The sequence below is a fragment of the Conger conger genome, chromosome 5 (genome assembly GCF_963514075.1).
Source record: "Conger conger chromosome 5, fConCon1.1, whole genome shotgun sequence".
Taxonomy (NCBI): domain Eukaryota; kingdom Metazoa; phylum Chordata; class Actinopteri; order Anguilliformes; family Congridae; genus Conger; species Conger conger.
The window spans coordinates 28,100,274-28,112,552 of NC_083764.1; the positions used below are offsets into that span (position 1 = coordinate 28,100,274).

The 12,279-nt window shown below is 43.3% G+C and overlaps 1 protein-coding gene across 1 annotated transcript in view; it reads left to right on the top strand.

Moving 5' to 3' along the window:
• The first annotated feature begins 214 nt into the window (after positions 1–214).
• LOC133129436 (coiled-coil domain-containing protein 85C-A-like) overlaps positions 215–12,279 on the top strand; it is a 65,555-nt gene continuing 53,490 nt past the window's right edge. The window contains exon 1 of the mRNA XM_061243534.1: positions 215–1,624. Within this exon, the coding sequence (XP_061099518.1) occupies positions 922–1,624 (703 nt within the window). The 5' untranslated portion in view covers positions 215–921. The remainder of the gene's footprint in view (positions 1,625–12,279) is intronic.

Below are 12,279 nucleotides of genomic sequence, written 5' to 3' on the forward strand. Positions count from 1 at the left end.
AAACAGATAGCTATTTGTGCAAGTGAAAAATAAACATAATTTCGTGCAAGTCTGTTAGGATCGATTTTTGCTGGTGGCCCTTTAAGAAGGCAGTGTCTGTCAAAACGGCTTGACAATTCAGTGCCTTTCACTGAGGCACCTGCCCAGACTTTCCTGGCGTCTGGATTGGTCGTGACCGAAATCCTCTTGAATATTTTGAATCAAGCCCGTGAAAGAAGAGGTGGTTTAGCAAATTCCAACCTGTGAGAAGATTCAATCCGACAACTGCTTTCGAAAATCCATTCGCCGACCGACCGACCACGCTCGGTCATAATCGGTTCATTCCTCATTTCTGGATCAAAGCAACACGCACGTAGGTATTTCATGTATTATCGCGATTTTAAAAGTTGGATCGAAATCTGATATACGTTGTGTTAGGCATTATTTTGGAAGTCCATTTCATTTGGAATAGTTGTGGATTTTACTTCGCCTGTGTAGTTTTGCGTAATGTTTAACTCGCTGCATCATTGTGGGATAGCGGAAATTCAGTAGGTTAGCTTTGGCTGCGTGTGCGTGACGATAATATCCTACTTCGTCGTTTATTAGTGTTCATGAAAACTGGGTAGCTGAATATGTTATATGTATTTTAAGAATAGGTATTTTGATGTATGCTGATCAAGGTATTAAAAACATCGAAACCATAGCTTATTATCTGTAATTTCACATAGATTAGCAGTCCAGTTTATGCGTGCGTGTGCTTGGACACCAGCGCATTTTACTCGTTTAGCATCTCTGTTTAACTAGTTGAGCGCATGTGTCTTCCGACTTATTTTCTTTATCATGCATTCAGATTTGATTATATCACCGTTAAAGCTCGGCTAGCAAATTTTCTCTAGACTAGATATTTGCCATCTAACTCTAAAAAAGGCAAAACACTGAGAAATGGCTAAAAATCTATTGGATGGACATAATGATGATTTGAGTCAGTTTTCCGACGAGGAACTGTTCATATGCAGCAAAGAAGATCTAATCCTAAAACTGAGAAAGGTGGATAACGAACGGATGAATCTAATGGTGGAACACAGTAACATGATGAAAGACGTCAACCGGAGGCTGCAGGTCCACCTCCACGAGATTCGGGGCCTGAAAGAGGTGAATCAAAAGCTACAAGACGACAACCACGAACTCAGGGAGCTGTGCTGTTTCCTGGATGACGATAGACAGAGGGGCAAGAAGTTGTCCCGGGAGTGGCAGCGGTTTGGCAGGTACACGGCCAGCAACTTATGGAAAGAGGTGGGTACTTATCAGCAGAAGCTGAAGGAACTTGAGGCCAACCAAGAGACGGTGATGCGCCAGAATGTGGAGCTGAAGGAGATCGTTCTCATGCTGGACGAGGAGCGGAACGGAGCAGGTTCCAGAAGCTCCATCGACAGTCAGTCCAGCCTGACCAATCTGAATGGCTCAGGCGCTGTCCGGGATGTCGGAGATGGAAGCAGTACTTCCAGCACGGGCAGCGCCGGCAGTCCGGATCACCACAACAACCTCATACACAAGCCGGCTGAGGCTGTTATAGGAACCATTCGAAGGTCCATGGACGACCTGTCAGCGCCACACCACCATCGGAGCATCCCCAACGGACTTAATGGTGAGTCTTAACTCAATCCTACATTTTTGGATATTAAACTGCAACATCTGATACCTTTTCACAATGGTATTTCTCTATCAATATTGATTTAAAGTGTTTGCGTCCTGTGACTGCTCCTCTATAGGCCTGCCATTTCCCACTGGTGGTGTCTGGTGCGACAATCTCTCCAACTATTCAAATGGTGATGCACGCACAGGAACTTGCATGCTAAATGCGAACGAGCAAGCGTCTATATCCTATATCTGAAAAGTGTCTTTAAAATTAGGTTTGACATGTTTCTCAATATTATCGTGTCACTTAGGCTAGATGCCGCTAAAGTGCCTTCTTCAGTAATGATAATGAATTTACAATGCTTATGTGTAATCTCTGTGAAGTAGTCTACCATCACAACTCTCAATTAATTGATCTGTTTTGAGTGGCTCATCACAGTCTCAACCTCCATTTCAATCATAGCATCCTCGATTTACAGTTTGGCATTTAGCAGAGGGTGTTGTCCAAAGCAAATTATTTATGTTTTACATCAATTGAGAAAACAATATTTTTTTACTGTAGCTAATCAGGTATAGTATCTTGTTCAAGAGTACAGAAGCAACATCCCAGCTGGAAACTGGTTACCTTTACATCATAAGGGCAGCCTGTGTCTGTCATAACCATTATACTACTCTGCCACAGGTTAGAGAATGTAACAGACATTTCTCCAGAGATGGTTGTCAAACTCATACACAGAAAATTAATTTGGTACTCCACTATTCAATGTTGTTTTTCCTTCAAACTTATTTTCTTTCAAATACACATTTAGACTTAAGAATAATTGACCAAAGACGTACCTTAGTTACATGATCTATGTGAAAAGCTATGTTTGAAGCGTTTTTAGGCCACCCATGCCAGAGGTTCTTTGTGACAGGCCAAATGACGGCATAGAACTAGCATTCTCATGACGCGTTCAAGTACAGAACTGTGAGTGGTCACTCCAAAAGCGACATTCTCCTGATAGATTGGGCCTGTAGTTATAGCCACATTGATGTTCTGCAGCGTGTTTCACACAACCGAGTGCACGTGAACCACCACCATGAGTGAAAGTCTGCTTCAGTTGTTAAATGAACCCCAATCAACAGCTTGCATCGTCATCACTTGCAATCATTTACAAATTTGTAAACTGGGACAGGTGTGTGGGTAAAAGAGCAGGAGTGTGGGGTAGAAATCACCACTTGATGGTGTGAAAGTCAGTTCCTCAGGACTCCATGGCCTTTGGGGTTGATGCTGTGGCCGGTGTTAAGACTTGACAGGCTTTTTGTTCCCTGCGATGTTGTATGAGGGGTTGGTAGGAATCCATTTTAATGGCAAGGCATAGTGAGGGGTTTGCAGCCTCTGTATTGAAGCATTCTTGCCTTGCGGGGAGATTTACCGAATTTACAGAACCTCTGGCTCCTGTGTCCGTCAGTCCAAGGGATGAACCGTGTGATGCTGTATCGATCTGAATGTTTTCGGGTTCACCCGACAGGGTGGTGACTTTGAAGTGAAGATGGAAGAGATGGGTTGCAGTGCTAGTTTTATGGACTTTGTCCATCATAACCCCTCCGTCCCAGCACAGCAAGGGGAGCCTTTCCAGATTACTCAGACTTCAGTTTTCCTCCACCGGTCAAATAAGGTGCCTGAATTTGTGTGCGCCAGCTGGTGTTTTCACTGCATGTCTGTAATGGGATTGTGTAATGCAGTGTTTTCAGGGCAGTGCCATGCATTAGCTGGTGGAGTTTGCACGTGTATGTCTTCCTTTTCTGTCAGAGCACAACTGTCGTGTTTTCTAGCAGACATAGAAGTAATGCACTTTTGTACGATGTGGTACTTACATTTTTTGTTGTGCTTATCGAGACAGAAATGGAAAAGCTTCTACTGGTGTAGAATCTCTGATATTGGGTAACCGTGAGTGATCCCTGCTGCTGGTAGTCTTGCACTACCCAGTGTTTACCAGTGAGGATACTACCTCTGATGACCTAACCCCAGGTCAGTTTCTTAATTCCTTAATTCCATAATAGCTGATTTTGAACTGAGGTTGAGCTAACTGATCTCAGATCAGCATGTGGGGAGCGAGGGCAGGTTCAATTCAATTCAGTTCAATTACATTGTGTTTGTATAGTGCTTTTCACAGAAGGCTGTCGCACAGGCATCTTACAGAGTAACAGAACAGAAGAAAAAATGGGAAATACCAGCCCTAAGCCCCCAAGTAGCATATGATGTAAACATCTCCCTAGTGGGGAGAAAAACCCTCACCTGCCGAGGGGCCAGACTTTCCTGCCGGCTTAGGCGGCGGCTCTGGCCTGCAGCTCAACTGCACAGATGGCAATGTCCTGTTTACCATGGACCTGCCCCACATGCCCAGACCAGGGGATTGGCACGTTGTATGGTCCTAGGGTTTTGGCCGTGGCTCTGGGCACAGTCACCAGGTCACCAGCAGTACCCTGCTGAACACCGCTTTACAATTCATATTCCACCTAGACATGTCACTGTGGCTTATTTTGAACCAGGAAAAATCATGTTATTGCTTTTTTCCTTTGTATAGGAGAGGCATTTTCACTGTCTCCACCCTTCCTTCACATTCTAGGGTCAAGTGGGATGGTGTTTGGATTTTTCTCTGATCGTTGTGGAGAAAAGCTGCTTCGGAGGAGGAATAAGTGAATCTCCCCTCACCCTCAAAGATGTTTTGAATTGTGAATGTTTTAACTTAGGAGAATAGGCGTACATGAGAACATTTGCCACACTATCGAACCTAATCCTGCTGGTTGGTGTTATCTTCTGTTCCTGTGCACAGAACCAAAAAGGCTGTACAGGGCACTGCTTGGTATCAAAGCAATGTAAGTCCTGTTTATTGGCTGCATGCACTCTTCCTGTTATTAATTCAAAGAAGAGAAATCATTTCATTTTCCTGACCGGTTTAATTATGGATATGCACAAGCAGAGATGAGCCACCACCTGTCAAAACAATAAATCCCCTGGATGAATTGATTACTGAATGGGGAAAAACACAGAGTCATTAGATTTGGCCGTATAGTTGACAGTTAACAGCTTTCATTGTGCAACGTGCATGTTGCATACACCCTTACAGTGGAGCCTGCAGCTTTGAATGGCAGTAAATTACAGCAGAAATTGGAAAGTTTGTCTCTCCGTCTCCTCTCAGTCCGCTCCGCCTCATCTGTAAGCATGTTTATGTACAGTGACTGCGTCTATCACAATGAGTTTCAAAATGCTCTATAATTCTGTTTTAAACTGTACTTTGCCTTTGTTTATAGTCTTACTCACTTGCTTACATGCTTGTTTCTTCAGGTTTTTTTCTGCCTGGGCATTCTGTGTGGTATAAGGCTTTCCTTCACACAGAAAGCTATTGAGAACGTTTGCATAAAATGCTTCCTTAACGGTAACTGTTATTTGATGACAGAAAAGTAATCAGCAAAGCATGCGTCTAAGAGTGTTTGTTTTGTGTTTGCGTAAGCCAGAAGGAAATGAAGGCAGAAGTTTATTATCCATCAATTATCTAACCTGTTTATTCCTAGTCAAGGTCATGGGGGGTGCTGGAGCACCTGGGAAACAGACCTGTGTCTTTTGCCGACAGACTCTCCAGTTCACCAGCTGTAGCCAATGTTGTGTAGTTCATTGTCTTAAAGCCAGTTCAAAAATATATAGCACTAGTCGCCCAGACTATAAACCAAACATTGGTGCAACCGGCAACATTCAATGCACATTGCTGGTCGCAGTGAGTGTTACTTCTGTGCTTGAGGAGGTACCCGGTGTCCTGGGAATAAGCTGTCAGAGAACTCGGCAGAACTCTGCAGACCTGGGTCAAATAGGTCATTGTTTCGGATTCAAATGCTTTCTGCACTCGATTTGATCTTGCCTGGAGCAATTGAGCCAACCAAGACACCAGAATGGGGTTGCACTTTTTGAGAGTAATTTAATACGCCACATAAAAAGTGTAAGGTAAAATATTTGAATCGGTCTGGAAGGTCTGCTTTCACTGTACAGCTGTACATGGGATCCAGACTGGGCTTCTCTCCTGTGTTCCATTATTGTTCAGAGGAACATGGGACCCAGGTTGAGTCTGATTCTTCACTTCTCCTCTTCATTTTAGGTTTATGTATCTAGTCACAGAGTGGCTCCCAGGCCTTTGGGTTCAAATCGGGGTTCCCCTATTGTGTCGAATCTGCACCCCACTTTGCAGAGATCAGCATTTTATACCCCACTCCACCACACCCTCCATAGTGACTCATTTATTCAGCACAGAGGTGCTATAGAAAGCCTCTGACAAAAGAGGTGAAAGATGTCCAGTTTGGGAGGTGAGGGGGTTTGCAGAGGCATTGGAGGGGAGGGGGTCAGCCCAGGTCAGGGGGAGGGTTTGGCTGTTGGGCCATTGGATCCTGCGGTCTGAGTAATTGGATTTTTGCTGACTGTTGTCGCTCAGAAATCAATCGAAGAAGAGCAAAGCTGGTGCCAGGCGCTGCAGGGGGCTGGGCAGTTGGGGGAAGGCTTGTGTGTGCATCGATCAAATCAAACTGAAACGGCGTGCTCTCAGAGCCCCATACATTCTAGCAGGGAAGAGGGTTTTGTACTCCTGTGACCTATGGCACTATGAGGCAAGGGCGTCTGCTTTCAATCGTCTGCGGCTAACAACTTGAATCTGGCATCCGCTTCTGAAATGCATGAAGGACCCTGGCTTGTCTGCTTGGAAGCAGTGGTTCTAAAGTCATTAAAAGCAAATGCGTTTTTGAACTTGGTAGAAACCATAACAAACTACAATCTCCAACTTGCCCAGCAATTTGTAAATAATGTTGCAGGTAACATGAAAATCCACTGCAATCTAATTTTCTCAGTTCTTGGTTTCACTTGCCATACATGTACCGTCCATGTGACCTGGAATGCAAGTTTTAATTCACTTTCCTAATGAATTAATGAGGTCTTGTAATTAATTTCATGCCCCAGTTGCATAATGTATGTTCAAAGATCGCAATGAAACTAGCCTGTGGGATTTTCTTTCAGGGAAGCTCAAGGTATGGCGGTGCTTGAAACTTCAAAGTATGGGGTCTTATCTGGTAGGCTTCCTATGTTGACTTTGCTGCATGTGGTAATTTGAATGCCAGCCTCCCCCTCCCTCAGTCCAGCCCACCTGATGAGTGAATCTTGGACTTCGGTGGTCTGTGTTATCCTGAGGTCAGTGACTGAACAATCCCCATGCACGGAGATGGCTGAATTTTTTACCCTGCACCTAAATGCCATGCAGTGAAGGATAAAAGATTTAACACCAAATTTATAACACTGTACTGTTGCAGAGCAGACTTAACCTTGGACTGCAGCGCTGTGCCATGAGACACAAGACATTTTAACCCGTAATGACCATATTTCCACATGACAGCAGGCTGAACAGAACAGAAAATGCTATTCTGTGTCAGAAAGGGTTTTTGGCCACAAATGGAAACACTGATGTGACAGGCTGTATTGTTGTCTGTGTGTGTGTGTGTGTGTGTGTGTGTGTGTGAATGGGTGAATAAGGAATTGGAAAGCGCTTTGTGTAGCCCTAGTTGCTGGAAAAAGCGCTATATATATATATATATATATGAAGTCCATTTACCCTTTACCATACGTGCCCAGAAACAAGTGCTTGGCCCCTACCTTTTCCAGCCCTGAAGGATAATGGTCCCTCTCCTCAGATGACCATTTCTCCTGGACTTCTCATGAGACATTGTCAGAATTAGCATTAGTGTTAGTATAGCAGGGATAAACCTTGAGGAGTTGTGTGTGCTAGCCAGAGGGCCCTCAGAAAGTGATAAATGACTCCATCTCCTCTCTCATGAGCACACACTCTGTTCTCCTCCTTCTGTTCTATTATTCATTCCGTGAGGTCCTTCCAATGTGATGTGCTACAAATCTTTTAAGAGATATACTCTGGTTCTCTCAAAAAAAGTAACTTTTAGAGACTGGTTGACATAAGGAGCTATATTTGTTACAGCTTTATGACCTAATGTTGAGATTAATATAACAATTAGTGTGAACAAATAGACATTTTTGTCTGGTCTGTTACGCATGTAATGGCTACGCATTATCTCTAATAATTATTATGCATACAATACAGTTTTACTCCATGCTAGGTTGACCTAAATTTGTTCATGAAAAGTACATGCTGTGATATGTTTTGGTCACGGTGTGTAAAATATTAGCTGTCACAATATATGGTCCTAAATTATGCAAATCTGCCACAGGCATACAAAATTAGGTAGTGTTGCTGCTTCTTTCATGAAAATTTAGTGATAAAAATATACAGAGGAGGTGCCTAGTCCATGGAAATAAGCATGTAGTGATGTGGATTAAGGACAGCACTCCTCTCAAGAATGTATTAAGTCAAGGGGGGGGCAGAGCCGAGCTCCTTTATCACTACCTGTAACAGACATACCTTTGATCCTATATATGCCTAAATGTGACGTGTTAATATAAAAAGGGACCTTTGTGAGAATTAAACTGATGTGGTTTTATATGTGGGAAGTGAGTGGATTGGCTTGTATCCATCACTTTTTACCGTTTTATCTGCCAGCTAATTCCAAAGTGGTATTGTGTTTCGCTATCACATACCAAGGGAATGGAGGGGACTGGTATGGGGCTCCCCATTTCATAGTGATGCCTATTGAGTTCAGAGACTTAAGCATGAACAGTGTTCTTCAGCTTCCTCTTCCAGATTATTTAAAAAGAAAATGGTGCATAGCAGGCAATTTTCTGTTTACTCTGTTATGCCATGTATGAACAGGTTATATTGTGTGTACAATAAAAAAAAATGCATAGCAGGCATGATGTCACTATGCAGATACTGTTGTGGACAGAAGAGTCAGAGTTTCATGTACTCAATATTTTTCCCCCTCAGAGCCAAAATGGCTGAGAGTGTTTATGGACAATTGATTTACCCCCTGAATAGCCCTGGTGCACAGCATACAATTTATGTGATACAATGTGTCTGACCCTTGTTTGTGGGCCACTGTTTGGCTCATGGAATTGCAACAGAATTCTTTTCCTCATCCACCCATGATGCAGTTTTTCAAGGTGCCATAAAACCTGCTTTCCCCTTTCCCCAGAGCAGTTTTCTATAGTGGTGTTGGGCTACTTGTGTGTCAGTCGCATAAGGTAAAGTAAAGTCGAGGGCCTGAAGCTCTTCCCTGTTCCACTTTGACCAATACTAGGCCTACCATGTGCCTGAGGGAATTGGCGTCAGAGTTTCACCTGAACTTCCTCATAGTGTCATCATGCCCTGGCACTGACCCTGCCTCTGTCTCCCCTCTGTTACCCTGTCGCCCTGTAAACTCACCTTTTTATGATGATCATTTTTACTTTATCCGGACATATACCCAACGTTATATATTAAAATGAAAAAATAAACATTAATTATAACTGACATGCTTCAGGGGAGGTTTCTAATATCCTTCTAGCTGAGGAGTAGGACTTATCCTGCTTTTTTTTCTACTTGTGGTATTCCTGAACTGCAGCGTGGCGCAAAATGTGAGATTGTAGCTGCGCCGGGTTTCTCATCCCGTGCGAGCGAACAAGAAAGGGGAGTTTGGGGTAAGCTGTTTATTCTGCATTCAGGACTCCGCTCGCCCCTCCCCCTGTCTAATTTATGAGTTGTCAGTGGTCTCTCTGAAGCTTGTTTACTCGCTGCGGCGGCCCTCCAGCCTTCCGCCCCTCATCCGCGTGAGAGTTCTTTTCTCGCCGCCGTCGTTGTGGCAGTGCTTCTCGCTGGCGTTGTCCTTGCGAGGTGGAGGAAAGCTTCTGGTTTTGTCATGCTAATGAAGGTGGGCAGAGAGCTTCTTTGTGGACTCTGTGTGAACAGGGCAGGGAGTTTCACTCCAGACAGGGCAGCCCCCAAGCCCCACCCCCTATTCAGATAGATGATGACAGGCTCCAGGGCTTGAGCTGGAATTGAGAGTTCCCCTCTGGGTCACTCTTGAGATAATGAAGGTATTTGCGACCCCACCTGTCCATATCACTCCTCCCCCTGGAAGTAAATCTGGAAACCGTTGCACTTACTCTGGTCTGACTTGGGTACATGAAGAAAGCAGAATGTTCTCATGCGGGGACAGTTCTTAACACCTCAACTCTGAACATAGCTGTAATTAACCGAGCTTTGCAGCAATTTTTCCAGATAAGTTTAAGCTTGGTTACAGGAAGCAACGTTTTGTATGTAATTAGCCTCCACCCACTCGCCCACCCGGCTGTAGTATTGTGATGAATTTCATGGAGTGGTTGTCCCTGTTCACAAGTACAAATGACACCTTCATTTAGAACCTGACAGGGATCAATTTAGACATATCAGCCTCAGTTTCTGTGAGATGGCATCCTCTCATCCTCTTTTGCAGACAATCTTATCCTTAAAAGGTAAAGATCTGTTTGCTTTGGTTTTGCAATACTGTAAAGTGGTTGGTTGAACTCTGACTAGGGCTGCAAAACATGAGGAAAATATGTGATATGCAATAATGTTGTTGCATATTGCGATGATGATAGGACTTGTGATAAATAAACAAATATTGAATTGTGCACAGTTCTAATGCCTTTCTGCTTTAGGTACATTGCTAACATAGACCCCAGACAATGAATAGCCTATGCACACTGTCAATATATCAATACAATATTTCCAACATGCTTTTATTGAACAAATTGCACTTGAACAGGCAATGAATTTAACAGAACATCAATTTAAATACAAATAATAACATCAATAATCAATTTCCAGTGGGTACTGAAGTTTGCAAAGCATTTAGGAAAAAATATGAATTGGTAGATGCACTGTTCACTCAAATGACTCTTAATGTAGCATAAACGTTACCATAGCAGCACCCTTGGGGAAGAGGAAGGAGTAGCTATGTACTACCATAGTTTATTTCAACTAACGTTCACACCGCACAGGCAAAACAGCTCAAATTGTGCAATGAAAGAGGAAATAATAGAAAATGTTAATACATTTTGTAATTGCATTGGTGCAACCTTTTTTTTTGTTTTATCACCAAGAAAAATGGTTGCAGTCTGGAGCCCTGTTAAGCTACTCCCATTCCCAAGTACGGATACAGGTACGGATAATATAGTTGGCTGAACAGATACAGATACGGATAATGCCGTACTCCCTCACCCCTAGATATTGTACTATTCCTTGCGATTCAAGAATCTTTTGGGATGTGTTTATCGTGCATATTGATATCACGATGATGATAAATATATTGTGCGACCCTAACTCTGACTTTTGATATTAAAATAAAAAAATGGCTATGTTTTTATGTTAGTAAGAAGAAAATAGAACATTTTAAGGACTACAGTGCCGTGAAAATGTGTTTGCCCCCTCCTAGATTTCCTCTATTGTTCATATTTGCGATTTTACAGTGTCCCAACCCCATAGAGATGGCATGGTAGGACCTGAAGTGAGCAGTACATGCTTGTGAACCTACTGATTTCTATGAAATAAAGCAGTTCTGCAAAGACGAGTGAGCAATAATTCCTCCACAGCAATGTGAAGGACTGATCTGATATTATAGGAATTGTTTGGCTGCAATTATTTCTGCCAAAGGTGGTACAACCAGTTATTAAGTTTCCGGGGGCAATTTTTTCACAAGGGTGATATGGGTGTTTGATAAGTTTTTTATTAAATAAATGATAAATAATCATTTATTTTAAAAATGTGTTTTGCTAACTCAGGATCCTTTGTCTACTATTACATTTTGTCTAATGATCTGAAGCGACAAATGGGCAGTAATTGAGGAATTCAGGAAGGGGGCAAATACTCTTTCAAGGCACTGTATTTTTACATTTCATAGCCACTGTGCGGATGTTTTATAGTTTTTTAAGTAAAACGGTAGACTGATTGTGGTGTTATATCCGACAGCTGTGAGCTGTTAAAAATATCTTACCTGCTGTGTGTGGGAAGTAGGAATGCAGCGCAGGAAATCAGCTGTGTATTTTCAAAAACCTGTCTGGACGAGATATCCCGCATTCCTCGGTAAAACGATAATGGAAGTAGGGCACTCAACATGAACTGTGAACTACTGACAGGATCTGGGTTCAGACAATGCAGTCCCTAAACCATCTGAACTGGTTGCACGTTTATATCAGCTGATGTGTACATACAGGTAGGCGGGTTTAAGGTCTCTGTTCAATCTGGGTATTTGCAGGGCTTTACAAATTGAACAAACTATGTGACTTCTGTAGTTGGAATAGCCGCATACAATTCAGTCAGGCATTTCATGTCATTTTAGTGATTCCCAAAATGGGTGTGGCACTGTGGGGGGGAAACAAGTGACGGGGTTGAGTTTGGGAGTCATGGCAACAGCAGCTGTCAGTCGATTGATTGATCCCACCCTCACCCAGGCAGTAGCAGCCGTGTGTGCAGCAGAGGCTGCAGAAGTGAGGTGGCTCTGGGTAGAGACAGAAAAGGACAGAGATGCTGGAGATGCCCACGCCCCGCTAACAGGTTCAGCGCTGGGCAGAGGGAGCAGCGTGTCAGAAGCCATGGATCCTTGTCTTCTGAAATATGCACTCAACTGCTGGCACATCTGCTTGCCCAAGCAGTGGGATGTGTGCGGCTTTTGAGGTGAGGGGGAGGGGGAGGCATGTGCTTAGAAAGCAGGATAACATATAAGCTACAA